A 16411-nucleotide genomic window follows, 5' to 3' on the forward strand; every position below is an offset into this window, starting at 1 on the left:
ATCAAATAAGACTGACTTCAGACTACTCAACTAGCACCCTGGAAGCAAGAAGGCAGTGGTATGATATATCAAGATGCCAAAAGAGAAAGACTTCCAGCCAAGAATTCTGTACCCAGCCAAAATGTCCTTCAAAATTGAGGGAGATTAAAGTGTTCACAGACAAAGTCCTGAAAGAATTTGTCAACAATAGACCAGCCCTACAAGAAATACTAAAAGGAGTTCTGCTGGCTGAAAAAAAAAAAAAAAAAAGAAAGGAGAGGTCTGGAGGAGGACACAGAATTGAAGAGTACAACTAAGAGTAATTTAAAGAATGCAAAGAGACCAAGGGAAAAGAATATATAGATCTGACAAACAAAATAAAAAAGATAAGATGGTAGAATCAAGAAACGCCTTTTCAGTAATAACTTTGAATGTTAATGGACTAAATTTACCAATTAAAAGATACAGATTGGCAGAATGGATTAAGAAACATAATCCAGCTATATGCTGCTTAAAAGAGACGCATCTTAGACACATGGAAACAAATAAATTGAAAGTGAAAGGACAGAAAAAGATTTTCCACACAAGCTGTAACCAAAAGAAAGCGGAAGTAGCTATACTAATATCAGACAAAATAGACTTTAAATGTAAAGACATCATAAGAGACAAAGAAGGCTGCTACAAAAAGGAACAAAGTCGTGAGGCATGTAACGATGTGAATGAACATGTGGGACATTTGGTGAGACAAAATAAGCCAGAAACAAAAACAATGATGGTATGGTCACCTTTAGAAAATGCTTATAAGAGAGCAGGGGCCTAGATTGTAAGCTTGTAGAGCAGACACATTAAGTACGGAGTGGCAATTATTATTTTTGGATTTTGAGAGTCTGTTTTATATATATAACCTGATACTTGAGAGATAAGAAGAGAGCCGAACAGGTTGGGCTTAAAGTAATTCAAAACACAGGAGTAAGGAAAACAGTGTCTATACTTTAGAACCACACAATACTCTTTGAGACCAATGGAAGAAAGGTCTGTTTGATCTGGAACTAAAATTTTCTGTAAATCCAACCTATCTGTATAGCTCATTTGAACAAGTGAAACACAGGAAGCACAGAATAAGACAGAGGTCCTTTAATCCTGTATAGATTATTGTAAGGCCTGGATACATCCTAGAGTACATTAACCAGATAATCAAAAAGTATTGACAAAGTCCCCTGAGGGAGGGGAGAAAGACTATGGAACAATTAAACCTTACCATCAGGGTATTTTCTCCCTGATACCATGTCAAACTTCAGGGATACCCAAATCAATAGGCCATGTCCTCAATCATGAGGCTTACTCTTGTGAAGCTTATGTACATAGTGGAGAAGCTTAGAGTACCTATAGGCATGCCTAAGAGTTACTTCTGGAGGACCTCTGTTGTTGCTCAGATGTGGCCTCAGTTTCTCTAAGCCCAACTCTGCAAGTGAAATCATTGCCCTCCCCTCTACATAGGACATGACATTCTGGGGTGAAAGTCTCCCTGGTGACTTGGGAGAGGACTCCCAGGAATGAATCAAGACCTGGCACCATGGGATCATCAATTACATCCTCACCAAAACGGGGAAAAGAAGTGTAATTAATAAAGTATCAGTGGCAGAGAGAGTTGAATAGAGTCAAGACACTACTCTGGGGGTTACTTTTACAGAAGCTCCAGGTAGACCTTGCTACCTATCATAACTTGTCAACTCCCAACCAGGACCATTCCAGCCAATCCTAAAGAACACCTAGGGCAATATATAAGATTCCATAAGAGCTCCGGGCACTAGAATAACTTTCCAGAAGCCTATAACCTCCAGATGGGTCCAGATAAGTCCTAAAACCTAGCCCAGCCTCTCCAGAACATCAGATAGTTCCATCTCCTTACCCGATATTAGTGACAGACCCTTCCAATATAAAAAATTTTGAACTGCATAGCCAAACAACCCCAAAGAGAGGTATGGAAAGATTGAAGGTGATGGTGGAATTATACATAGAAAATAGGACTTAACAAATGAATACGAATGCTGAATCATTAAATTGATATCTCTTTTAGTCTCCAGTATTTTAAAACAGCTAGAAGTAAAAACTTAAAATTGTGAAATTGTAACTCATGTCAAAGTGTGAAATATGTTCTACAACTAATTATGGTGCTGTGCTTGGAAGTTTATAGCTTTTTTGCATATATGCTATTGTTCACAAAAAAAAGAAGGCAAAAAAAGTTGATTGTGATGATAAAGTATTTAAGCCCTCCAGCCTCCTATATTCTGGAGCAGCCAGAAAGAAAAACATGAAAGGATCATAAGGTAGCCCATGACAAACTCTGGGATCTACCCTGTAATTACTTTTTGAGGAGTGCCTGAAAAAACTGCTTTTTTATTTCTTTGTTTTGTATACATGTTATACTATGCAAGAAAAAAAGTAAAAAAAAAAAAAAAAAAACCCTACAGAGTGTAAGGAAGATCAGAGATGATGGTGGAGTTATACAGAGAAAGTTGGGTTTAACAAATGAGTGCTGAATCATTTTAATGATATTTTCTATTAGCCTCCAGTATCTTTGAGCAGGTGGAAATAAAAACATAATATTGAGGAATTTATGAACTGTGTAATCTGTTCTATAACTATTTGTTGTGATGTACTTTGAAATGTGTTGCTTTTAGGTATATACGTTAAAGAGAAATGAGTGTAACAGAAAAGGTAGGATTTAACAAATGAGTAGGGCTGCTGAATCAATATATTGACATTTCTGTTGATCTCTGGAGGCACTAGAAGGAATAACCTGCAATTGTGGAACTGTAACCCATACCGAACTGTGAAATCTGTTCCATAACTACTTGCTAAAATGTACATTGAAATTTATTCCTTTTTTAAAATATATTTCACAATAAAAAAAGTTAAAAAAAAAAAAACAACACAAAGGGCACAATGGCTGAAATAAGTACTGCCTTTACAATAACAACACAATGTTAATGGGTTAAACTCCCCAATCAAAAGACACAGATTCACAGAATGGATAAAGAATCCTGATCAAACTATACGTTGTTTTCAAAAGACTCATCTTAGCCTAAAGACATAAACAGGTTGAAAGTGGAAGGATGGAAAAGATAATCCATGCAAACAGTAAACAAAAGAGAGCTGGGGTAGCTATACTAATATCAGATGAAACAGACAAAGTCAAAAGCTGTTACAAGAGACAAGGAAAGACACTATATACTAACAAAAGGGTCAATCCACAAAGAAGAAATAACAATCATAAGTAATGATGCACCTAACCACAGCACTCTAAAATACATGAGACTATTAAACAATAGCAAAATAGGCACCCTCTACAATAATACGTGGAGACTTTAATATGCCATTTTCATCAACAGACAGAACACCTCGACAGAAGATCAATAAGGAAACAGAGAACTTTAGTAATATGATAAAAACAGTAGACCTAAGAGACATATACATAATAATGTATCCCAGAACAGCAGGATACACATTCTTCTCAAGTGCATATGGACCATCTAGGATAGACTATATGTAGGGTCACAAAACAAGTGTCAATAAAAAAAATTTTTTTTTGGATGTATGGTCCAGGAATTGAACCTGGGTCTCCCGCATGGAAGGCAAGCATTCTACCACTGAACCACTCATGCACCCTAATAAATTTTTTAATTTAATTGTATTTTTTTTAACTTTTTTTATTAATTAAAAAAAATTAACAAAGAAAACATTAAGATATGATACCATTCTACGTATATAATCAGTAATTCTTAATATCATCACATAGTTGCATATTCATCATTTCTTAGAACATTTGCATCGATTTAGAAAAAGAAATAAAAAGACAACGGAAAAAGAAATAAAACGATAATAGAGAAAAAAAAAGATTATACATACCATACCCCTTACCCCTCGCCTTCATTTACCACTAGCATTTCAAACTAAATTTATTTTAACATTTGTTCCCTCTATTATTTATTTTTATTCCATATGTTCTACTCTTCTGTTGATATAGTAGCTAAAAGGAGCATCAGACACAAGGTTTTCACATTCACAGAGTCTCATTGTGAAAGGTATATCATTGTTCAATCATCATCAAGAAACATGGCTACTGGAACACTGCACTACATTTTCAGGCAGTTCCCTCCAGCCTCTCCACTACATCTTGAACAACAAGGTGATATCTATTTAATGCATAAGAATAACCTCCAGGATAACCTCTCAACTCTGTTTGGAATCTCTCAGCCATTGACACTTTGTCTCATTTCCCTCTTCCCCTTTGGTCGAGAAAATTCTCTCAATCCCTTGATGTTAATTCTCAGCTCATTCTAGGGTTTTTCTCAGTCCCTTAATGCTGAGTCTCAGCTCATTCTAGGATCTCTGTCCCACGTTGCCAGGAAGGTCCACACCCCTGGGAGTCATGTCCCATGCAGAGAGGGGGAAGGTGGTGAGACTGCTTGTCATGTTGGCTGGAGAGAGAGGCCACATCTGAGCAACAAAAGAGGCTCTCTTGGGGATGACTCGTAGGCCTAAATTTTAAGTACACTTGACCTATCCTTTGTGGGGTTAAGTTTCATATGAACAAACCCCAAGACTGGGGGCTCTGCCTATAGCTTTGGTTGTCCACACTGCTTGTGAGAATATCAAGAATTCAACTTGGGGAAGTTGAATTTCTCCCCACTCTCACCATTCCCCGAAGGGGGCTTGCAAATACTTTTCCAGTCACTGATGAAATCACTCTCGGATTCATCGGGGCATCACTCTGGACAAACCAACAAAATCTCATGTCCTGCCTGAGATTCCAAGTACTTATGACATTCAATCAAACTATCTACACGAGTTATATTAGGAAATGCTCTAGTCAAAATATAAATTTTGTAACAAATAAACATTTTTTGCTTTAGTCTCACACATAAGGTGACATTTTAAAGTATTAATTATCATCTATTTTCAGCACCCTGCAGTAATAACATTCCTTTGTTCTTCCTCATGCAAAAACATTTTTAAAATTTGTACACTGTACATTTCACTATTATTATACACTCTAGGCATTCCTAGATTATACCATCTCGATCTTTAACATCTATCTTTCTTTCTGATTTCATTTATGTCCCCAGCCCTCCTTCCTCTATCATTCTCACATGCAGCTTCATTGTGTTTTAACACAATTACATTACAGTTAGGTAGTATTGTGTTGTCCATTTCTGAGTTTTTATATTCAGTCCTGTTGCCCTAATGAATTTCATAGGATTGAAATTATACAAAACATCTCTGGCTACAAAGGAATAAAGCTGGAAATCAATAACAGGCAGAGAACTGGAAAATCTACAAATATATGGATATTAAATAACACTCTTAAGCAATCAATGGGTCAGAGAAGAAATCACAAGGAAAAAAGTAAACATATTGAGATGAATGAACTCAACGGATCAAAACTTATGGTAGGCAGCAAACACAGTGCTCAGAGGGAAATTAACAGCCGTAAAAGCTTATATTAAATAAGAAGAGGAGCCAAAATCAGAGACCTAACTGTACACCTGGAGGAACCAGAAAAAGAACAGCAAATTAAAACCAAAGAAAGCACAAGGAAAGAAATAACAAAGATTAAAGCAGAAATAAATGAAATAGAGAATTAAAAACAATAACGAACATTAATAAAACTAATAGGTGGTTCTTTGAAAAGATCAATAAAATTGACAAACCTTTAGCTAGACAGACAAAGAAGAAAAGAAAAGACACAAATAAATAAAGTCAGAAATGGGGGCAGAGGCATTAGTACAGACTCCTTAGAAATAAAAGGTATCATAAGATGATACTAGAACAACAGCATGCCAACAAATTAGACAACCTAGATAAATGGACAAATTTATAGAAACACATAAACAACCTACACTGACTCAAGGATATAGAAGATTTCAACAGAACAATTACAAGAGACTCAATCAAAAACATCTCAACAAAGAAAAGCCCAGAGAAAAAGGCTTCACAGCCTTCTACCAAACACTGCAAGAAGACTTAACTCAATCCTACTCCAATTCTTATAAAAAAAAAAAAATGAAGAGGAGGGAACACTATTTAACTCATTCTATAAAGCCAACATCGCCCTAATACCTGAGCCAGATACAGATACTACAAGAAAAGAAAATTAATTACAGACCAATTTCTCTTATAAATATAGATGTACAACTCCTCAACAAAATACTTACAAACCAAATCCAACAGTACATTAAAAGAATTATACACCATGATCAAGTGGGAAATACATATGGCATGCAAGGCTGGTTCAACATAAGAAACTCAATTAATTAATCCTTAACAGAGAGAAGAGAAAAAGTCACATATCTCAATTGATGCAGAAAAGGCATTTGAAAAAATCCAGCATACTTAATAAAAACAGTTAGAAAAGTAGGAATACAAGGTAATTTCCACAACATGTGAAAGGGTATATATAAGAAACTCACTGCTAACATCATACTGAAAGGTGAAAGATTGAAAGCTTTCTCTCAAAGATCTGTAATAAGACAAGGAAGCCCAATATCACAACTGTTAATCAACATTGTATTGTAAGTTCGAGCCAGAGCAATTAGGCAAGAAAATGAAATAAAAGGCATCCAAACTGGAAATGAAGAAATAAAACTTTCACTATTTGCAGATAACATGATCCCATAAAGTGCCCTCAAAATCTACAACAACGCTACTAGAGCTAATAAACAAATTTAGCAATGTGGCTAAATTCTGTATGATAAATATGCAAAAAGACAGTAGTATTTCTACACAACAGCAATGAGCAATCTGAGGAGGAAATCAAGAAAAAATTCCATTTACAATAACAAGTAAAAGAATCAAATATCTAGACGTAAACTTAACTATGTATACAAAGGACTTATATATGGAAAATTATAAAACTATGGTCAAAGAAATTTAAAAAAAAGATCTAAATAAATGGAAGGACATTCCATGCTCATAGATTAGAAGACTAAATGCTAAGATGTCAATTCTATCCAAAGTAACATAGACATTCAATGCAATTCCAATCAAAATTCTAACAGCCTATTTTACAGAAGTGGAGAAGTCAATACGCAAATTTATTGGAAAGATTTTTTAAAAATCAATTTTGTTCACTATTTATCTCCAGGAATTAGAATAATTGCAGTACATAGAAAGTCATCAAAAACTACTGAATGAGTGAATGCTTCTGTTTATGGCTTGACCCACAGCTTTCAAAAGCACAACTTTTAAAATTTTAGGTCTTACGTTTTCCTATTGCATTTCTGATACTCTTCTGAAGAGGTACCTAGAGAAGAGAAATAGACAGTCTCTTAGAAAGATAATTTCAAGATAGATTAGAACCTAAAATTACTCAAGCCAAAATAATGATTTCCCCTAAAATACATGATGACAGTATAATTTCCTTTTCATGATTTTATCGTTTTGTACTATTTTTTTTTAACATCTACCAGTTAAATTAAGGAGTATTTCCAAATTACCAAAGTAAGGAAAAATTGCTGCAAAATTTTATAAGATACAAGAATCTGTAACATTGCATTTGGATAGTTCCTCAGAGTTTTTTACATTTATTATCTTATCTGATCCTTAAAACAATTCTGTCAGGCAAATAGACCAATTTATTAATCCCCATTATCCATATAAGAAAAAAATAACTGCTCAAGTTACAAAGCTAATAGCTGTATAACCAAAACATAAACCCAAGTTTCATGGTTCTTTCAAAAATTTTTTTATCTGTTTAGCTTTTCATTTTAAAATACTAATTTCAGATTTACAAAAAATCGCAAAAATAGTATGAAGAATCCCCATATACCCTTCATCCATAATCCCAAAATGTTAACATCTTATATAACCACAGCACAATTACCCAAAACAGGAAATTAATACTGATAGAATAATATCATCTCATCTACAGACTTCACTCAAATTTTGCCAATTGTCCCACCAATGTCCCTAGCTTTTCTGGTCCAGACAGAACACATCTAGGATCACATACTGCATTTAGTAGTCATGTATTTTTTTATACTTTTTAAATTGAAATATAACATATATATAAAAAAGCAATAAATTTCCAAATATATTTTAACAAGTAGTTACAGAACAGATTTTAAAGTTTGGTATGGGTTACAATGACACAATTTTTTATTTTTTCTTCTAACTGCTCCAAGACACTGGAGACCAACAGAAATTTCAATATAATGATTCAGCAGTCACACTCATTTGTTAAATTCTACCTTCTCTGTTATACTCCTCCATCTCTTTAAATAACATATACACATAAAAGCAATAAATTTCAAAGCACATTGCAACAATTAGTTGTAGAACGGATTTTAGAGTTTGGTATGGATTACAATTCCATATTTTTAGGTTTTACTACTAGCTGCTCCCAGACACTGGAGATTAAAAGAAATATCAATATAATGATTCAGCAATCATACTCATTTGTTAAACACTTATTTCTCTGTATAACTCTACCATCACCTTTGAGCATTTTCCCACTCTTTAGGGGTATCTGGGGTATGCCCATTCTAAATTTTTCATGTTGGAAGGGGCTGTCAATAATATGGGCTAGGGGGTGGAACTAGTTGATGTTCTGTAAGAGCTGGTACCTCTGCATAGTCGTCATGTATTTTTAGTCTCCTTTAATGGAAAAGCTACTCAGTCTTTTTATCTTTTCATTTTTTTTAGACAGAAGTTGTAGGTTCACAGAGAAATCATGCAGAAAATAGAGTTCCCTTACATATAGTTTTCCCTATTACTGTTTTTTTTTTTCTTTCGGTTGTTTGTTTGTTTTTTTAGGTTCATGGTCCTGGAATCAAACCCTGTTCTCTCACAAGGAAGGCAAGCATCCAAACCCATACACTCAGTTTCCCCTATTATTAACCCTTTGCATTAGTGTTATCTTTGTTATAATTGCTGAAACATTATAAACATGTGATTAACTATAGTCCATAGATTATATTACAGTTTACTGTTTGTATTATAAAGCCTTACGGTTGCTGTTTTATTTTTCTTCTAGTAACATATATACAATCTTAAATTTTCCCTTTTAACCACATTCAAAAATATAATTCAGTGATGTTAATTACATTTACAATGTTATGCTATACCGTCACCACCGTCTATTACCAAAATTTTTCCATAACCCCAAAGAGAAACTCTTACCCATTAAGCATTAACTCCCCTATGCTGGCCCCTGGAATATGCATTCTAGTTTTTGATTCTACGAATTTGCTTATTTTAATTATATCATGCCAGTGAGATCACACAATATTTGTTGTTTTGTGTCTGGCTTATTTCACCCAACATGATGTCTTCAAGGTTCATCCATGTTGTTGTATGTATCAGAATTCCATTCCTTTTTATGGCTGAATGATATTCCATTGTATATGCATATACCACAATCGATGGACTCTTGAGTTGCTTCCATCTTTTCTGCAATTGTTCGTAATACTGTTACGAACAGTTATTAGTATGTGCTCTAGTTTGCAAGCTGCCAGAATGTGATATACCAGAAATGGAATGGCTTTTAAAAAGGGGAATTTTATCAAGTTACTAGTTTACAGTTCTACGGCCATGAAAATGTCCAAAGTAAATAGCAAGGCTATAGAAATGTCCAAATTAAGGAATCCAGGAAAAGATTCCTTGGTTCAAGAAGGCTGATGATGTTCGGGTTTTTTTTTCTCAACTGGAAAAGTACATGGCAATGTCTGCTAGCTTTCCCTCCAGGAATCTTCAGTGGCTTTCCCCAGCCTCCGTCCATTCTGTTGTCTCTGTCAGTTTTGATGGTGCTCAAGCTTTTTCTAAAATGGTTCCCTCTTTTTTTTTTTGGCATGGAATCAAACCCAGGTCTCTGCCATGGCAGGTGAGAACTCAGCCACTGAGCCACAATTGCACTGCCCATGGTTCCATCTTAAAGGGCTCCAGTAAGCAACCCCACCTTGAATGTGTGAAGATACATCTGCATGGGAACTATTTAATAAAAAGCAATTGGGTAGGCTACATCTCTATAGAAACAATAAAAAAGATCCCACCCAGCAATACTAAATGAGGATTAAAGAGCATGGCGTTTCTGGGGTACACAATAGCTTCAAACCGACACACATGCAGATATCTGTTCAAGTTGCTGCTTTCAGTCCTTTGGGGGAGTGGGATTACCAGGTCATATGGTAATTCTGTATTTAACTTTCTCAGGGAACTGCCAAAATGTTTTTCTACAGTAGCTAACCATTTTACTTTCCCACCAAAAAAATGAATGGGTGTTTCTATTTCTCCTCATCCTCTCCAACATGTGATATTTTCCTTTTAATTGAAGTCATTATAGTGAGTTTTGAAATGGTACTTCACTGTGGTTTTGATTTGCACTTCCCTAATGGCTATGGTTGAGCATCTTCTCATGCGCTTTTTACATTTGTGTATCTACTTTGGAGAAATATCTATTCAAATCTTTTGCCCATTTTTAATCAGGTTATATGTCTTTTGTTGTTGAGCTTTATATATTCTGAATTCTTTATAAATCCTTCTCAGATACTTGGTCTCTAAATATTTTCTCCTATTCTATAGATTATCTTTTTACCTTCACAATGAAGTCCTTTAATACAAAAATGTTTTAAATTTTGACCAAGTTCCATTTATCTATTTTTATTTTGTTCCTTGTGCTTTTGTTGTTAAGTCTGAGAAACCATTCATTGCTTGACACGAGGTCCTGAAGAGTTTATCTAAGTTTTCTTCTAGGAGCTGTAGAATTTTGGTTCTTATATTTAGGTCTTTGATCCATTTTGAGATAATTTTTGTATAATGTGTAAGGTAGGGGTCCACTTTCATTCTCTGCATTTGGAGATCCACTTTTCCCAGTACTATTTGTTGAAGAGACTATTCATTCCCCATTGAGAAGACTTGGAACCCTTGTCAAAAATCATTTGGCTAGATTATTGGATACTGAGGTCTCAGGGGCAGTACCAGGAAATTCCACCTGACTTCACATGCAGCTCAACCCTCTCAGCTTCTTCTTCATTAGGGCCTGAAGGGTGGTTCCAAGCAGGCAGTCTGAGGAGAATTTCAGTTGCAACCTCAGCCAAATTTCCATTCTTTTCCTCAGGAATGCCTCTCATCATGTTGGCCATCTCCATATACTAGCACAGAAGAGAGAGGATGCTGTTTCCAAAGAAATGACTTGAAAGCTTTCTGTAGCTGATAACAGAAAGATAACTCAGAAGAAGGATGAAAGAATCTTGTAGAAGAATGAGGCTGCTGATTTGAAGCTACGACATTTTCCATCTTTTGTAACAATTATTGCAAGTATTGGTCATTTTTGCTCCCTTCTTTACACTGAAGAACTTCAACCTCATGGTAAATTATATTTTGTCCATAGGCGCTTTATCCAGACTTATCATACTCCTAACTACTGGCTCCAAGTAGACCATGTCAGCCTTCCTCCTGGCTTCGTACGTATGGGGGGCCTGTGGTATATGGAAAAGTGCAGCATGGTCAGAGTAAGAGACACACAAAATTGTGCAGTCTGAAGTTTGAGGGTTAAAAAAATCCTAACAAAATGTAATTCAATATTTGTTTATTGGCTCTTTTTGACACATTATTGAAATGTGTCCCCTTAAAAATTAATTTAAAGGGAAACTTAGGGTACCAGGACTTTTCTTAAAAGCAAAAGTATCTTGAAATGTACTGTCATTACAAGAAAACAAAATAACTTGTTCCCATGATCTCTAAGAGATCACAGTAAACTTGACTAAGCTGTTATTATAGTAATAGCAAAAAGTTAATAACTTGGTTCTCTATATTCCAAGCACAATACTGTAACTTTCTTTGAACTAATATCAGAATAGATTATCTCCCTGTGGAGACTGAATAGAAGCCTCTTGTTCACAAGTCTCTGAATTTGTGATCTGAAATAACTCAAATTTAAAAACATGGTTTCTCCAACTTCGGGAAGAGAAACTTCTGGAATTTTTTTTAAAAAGAAGAAAGGCAGCAAGGGTAATAACTAAAAATAGTGTCCAAGTAGTGAGAATTGTTCTACAGGGTTAAAGCATACACTATACAGCAGTATGTCTTGGACCCTGGGTGACCAGGGAGGGCACTGTGACCCTGCCATATCGATTTAACCTGTATGACACTAAGATCATTGTTTTTCTTAACCAGGGTCTCACATCAATGGAGGGATTTTAAGTAAGAAAGAACCTTCTCTACATAAAAGAAAGTAATTTTTGTAACCTTATTTAAGGAATTCTAAGAACTCTCAAAAGGAATTCTAGCGGCTTCAGTGCTTGTCAGCATGCTTCCATTAGGACTTTCACTTACATTTGATCCTTTAGCACAGGCATTCCTATCGATTGTGAACAAAATATGGATCCCTTCAGCCCTCAGGGGTCCAGCAGAGAGCAGGCTACTGCATTTTTACCAGTATGTGTAAAAATGTTCTTATCTTCTGTGTGCCATGACTTGAAAATGTTTGGAAAGCTCTTCTTTAACCTATATCATTTAAAAGGTTATAAAGTCATAGGTTATACTAGTTTCCTACCAGCTTTTGATTATTCAGTAATTTCCTATAAGTAGTACCTCAAAAAATTATATGTTTAATCTTTAGTTTTCTATTTCTATATTTAAGATATATATTACAAAACTTTATTAGAGGCCTCTATAACTTTATAAAAGATGTTCATAAGGAGTTCACCTTCCAGTTACATGCTATTAGCTATTTTGGTGGGCCATATCCAAGGACTTGGAACTAATGGCAGGAGCACATATGTGCGCGTGATCCAGATCATCATTGCATTTAAGGATTATTTTTCATCATTACTTCTAGAAGCTTGCACTTATGCTTTTCTTTGATGTAGTCTAATCTGAGTAGAGGCATCTTTGAGTAGAGGGGGAAGTCAGAGGAGATTTATAGCCAGGTATAGTTAGGGTAACTCATAAGAGATTTTTTACTTTTTCTTTTCTGTTCATATACAGCAGATCAGTAATTAGACTGTTGGCATGGACATTATATACAAAATACATTTGCTTACTTGACAAACGATTAGTTGGCAAACCATCAGTGGCTACCATTTGTTACCAAATCTAGGTCAAATGCTTTTTTAAATTGCAGGGGGAAAATTGCCACTAGATGGCAGTGCTGTATACGTGGGGTGGGGTGTGAATCACGTTTCTTCACAGGAGATATTGCAGGTTCAGTTCCAAACCACTCCAATAAAGCAAACTTATCACAATAAATTGAATCACATGAATTTTTCCCCCAGTGCCTACAGAAGTTATGTTTATACTATATTGTAGTCTATAAGTATACAATAGCCTTATGTCTAAAAGAAATGTGCATACGTAAATTTTAAAATATTTTATTGCTAAAAGTTGCTAATCATCATCTGAATCATCGGCAAGTCATAATCTTTTTGCCGGTGAAGAATCTTGCCTCAGTATTGACGGCTGCTAACTGATCAGGGTGGGGCTGTTGAATATTGGGGTGGCTGTGGCAATTTCTTAAAATAAGACAATAATGAAAGTTGCCATTATCAAATGACCCTTCCTCTCATAAAAGATTTCTCTGTGGCATGCAATGCTGTTTGATAGCATTTTACCCAAATTAGAACTTCGTTCAAAATTGGAGTCAATCCTCTCAAACCCTGCTACTACTTTTATACTAAGTTTATGTAATATTCTGAATCTTTTGTCATTTCAACAATGTTCACAGCATCTTCACTGGGAGTAGAATCAATCTCAAGAAACTTTCTTTGCTCATCTGGAAGAAGTAACTCTTCATCAGTTAAAGTTTTATCATGAGATCACATCCTCAGTTACTACTTATAATACTAACCCTCTTGCTATTTCTACTACCTCCATAGTTACTTCCTCCAATGATGTCTTGAACCTTTCAAAGTTATCCATGAGAGTTTGAATCAACATCTTCCAAAATCCTGTTAATGTTGATATTTTGACCTCCTCCTGTGAATCACAAATGCTCTTAATGGCATCCAGAATGGTGATTCCTTTCCTGAAAGTTTTCATTTACTTTGCCCAAAACCTTGAAAGGAATATCTATGGCAGGTATGGCCTTACAAAATGTATTTCTTAAATAATAAAGCTTGAAAGTTGAAATGACTTCTCGAGCCACAGGCTTTAGAATAGGTATCAATTTAGTAGGCATGAAAGCAACATTTAGTTTCATCGTACATCTCCATCAGAGCTCTTGGGTGACCAGGTACACTGTCAATAAGCAGCAATATGCTGAAAGGAATCTCTCTTTTTTTTTTTTTTCTGAGCAGTAAGTCTCAACAGTGGGCTTAAAATATTCAGCAAGCCATGCTGCCAACAGATGTGCTGCTATCCAGGCTTTGTTTTTCCATTTCTAGAGCACAGGCAGGGTATATTTATGATAATTCTTAAGGGCCCTAGGATTTTCAGAATGGTAAATGAGCATTGACTCCAACTTAAAGTCATCAGTTGCATTAGCCCTTAACAAGGGAATCAGCCTATCCTTTGACACTCTGAAGCCAAGAATTGACATCTTCTCTCCAGCTACTAAAGTCCTAGATGGCATCTTCTTCCAATAGAAAGCTGTTTCATCTACACTGAAAATCTGTTGTTTAGGTAGCCACCTTCACCAATTATCTTAGCTAGATCTTCTGGATAACTTGCTGCAGCTTCTATATCAGCACTTGCTTCTTTTTTTTTCTTCAAGGTGTCATACATCGTTTTATTTGTTCATTTTTATTTTTTTTAACTTTTAAAATTGTATAGTATAATATATATACAAAACAAAGACATAAAAAAGCAATAGTTTCCAAAGCACTCTTCAAAAAGTGGTTACAGAACAGATTCCAGAGTCTGACATTGGCTACCATAGATCCTCTCATATTTTTCCTTCTAGCTGCTCCAGAATATAGGAAACTAGAGGGCTTAAATATTTTATCATCACATTCGACTTTTCTTTTTATTGTGTGAAAAATAACATATGTCAAGAAACGAATCCCATTGCTCCGCCGGCCCGCTGCGTGGCGCCCACGCCCCACAGCAGCCGACCCGCCCGCCCTCCTTCTCCCCCCTCTTTCTCTGCCGGCCCGCCGCGCAGCGCCCACGCCCTGCAGCAGCCAACCCGCCCGCCCTCCTTCTCCCCCCTCTTTCCCCTCCTGCTCCAGCGGCTCTCCAATCACCACGGTGCCCTCTTCCCCTGCCTTCACCGGCTCCTCCGCCACCAGCCTCGACAGCCTTGCCGCCCTCACCTTTCCTCCTTCAGAACAGCTACTGGGGGAGTGGAGATAATACAGAGCAGCTCCCGGAGCCACGAGGGAGATTAAAGGGACGGCGTACCCCATCCTGAAACGGCTGACTATCTGGGAGAACCAGCTCCGGTGAGATCACCAAGGGGCACGGGCTTTCCTGGGTGGGACGGCAAGCGACCGGAGTCCCTCCCTTCCACCTTCCCAGGCCAGCTGGTAGAATTGGACAGGCGGTCCCCTTAGGCCGCGGCGGCTGGTGCCCCCACCACGCGAGGCCCCCCGGACCAACTGAGATAGTTGGGTCGGAAATCCCCAGACTGCGGAGAACAGTGACCGGGGGATCCCTTCCAAACACGTGACTCCCCCGTCCGGCTGGGAACAGTGCACTCTCCCGGGCTGCGACAGCTGGCGCCCTCCCGCCACGCTTGGCGCCCCGGGCCGACTAGCTAATTCGGCCGGACGCTCTCCCGTGCTGCGGCGGCCGGCGACCCTCCCCGCATTCGGAACCCCAGGCCGGCTGGCATTCTTCCAAGACGCTTCGGCTGCCGAACCTCCCCTACGGCGAGAATTTTCCAGAGTTAAAGGACCCACAGCAACTTTCACTGGTGGAACCCGTAGACAAACGTGTGCCACGAGCGCCACCTACTGGGCAGGATAAGAAAAACAGAACCCAGAGATTGCACAGAAAAATCTTTCAACCTGTGGGGTCGAACACCCAGGGAAATCTGACTAAATGCCCAGACGCCAGCAGAAGATAACGGATCACGCTCAGAAAATTGAACATATGGCCCAGTCAAACGAAGAAACCAATAGTTCAAATGAGATACAGGAGCTGAAACAACTAATGCTGAATATACGAACAGAAATGGAAAACCTCTTCAAAAACGAAATCGATAAATTGAGGGAGGACATGAAGAAGACATGGGCTGAACAAAAAGAAGAAATAGAAAATCTGAAAAAACAAATCACAGAACTTATGGAAGTGAAAGATAAAGTAGAAAAGATGGAAAAAACAATGGATACCTACAACGACAGATTTAAAGAGACAGAAGATAGAATTAGTGATTTGGAGGATGAAACATCTGAATTCCAAAAAGAAACAGAAACTATCCGGAAAAGAATGGAAAAAAATTTGAACAAGGTATCAGGGAACTCAAGAACAATGTGAACCGTACAAATATACG

General features: G+C 36.9%; 1 protein-coding gene across 7 annotated transcripts in view; it reads right to left on the reverse strand.

Moving 5' to 3' along the window:
• Positions 1 to 16411, reverse strand: part of LOC143664912 (meiosis-specific kinetochore protein-like) — a 73753-nt gene that overhangs the window by 34861 nt on the left and 22481 nt on the right. For 5 of the 7 annotated variants that reach the window (XM_077138362.1, XM_077138359.1, XM_077138364.1 and 2 more), the window contains exon 4: positions 7246 to 7285. In XM_077138362.1, the coding sequence (XP_076994477.1) occupies positions 7246 to 7285 (40 nt within the window). Of the gene's footprint in view, positions 1 to 3153; positions 4461 to 7245; positions 7286 to 16411 lie in introns of those variants that run through there. The other 2 variants (XM_077138361.1, XM_077138360.1) reach the window with 2 other exon arrangements.

This window comes from Tamandua tetradactyla, chromosome 20 (genome assembly GCF_023851605.1).
Source record: "Tamandua tetradactyla isolate mTamTet1 chromosome 20, mTamTet1.pri, whole genome shotgun sequence".
Lineage (NCBI taxonomy): Eukaryota > Metazoa > Chordata > Mammalia > Pilosa > Myrmecophagidae > Tamandua > Tamandua tetradactyla.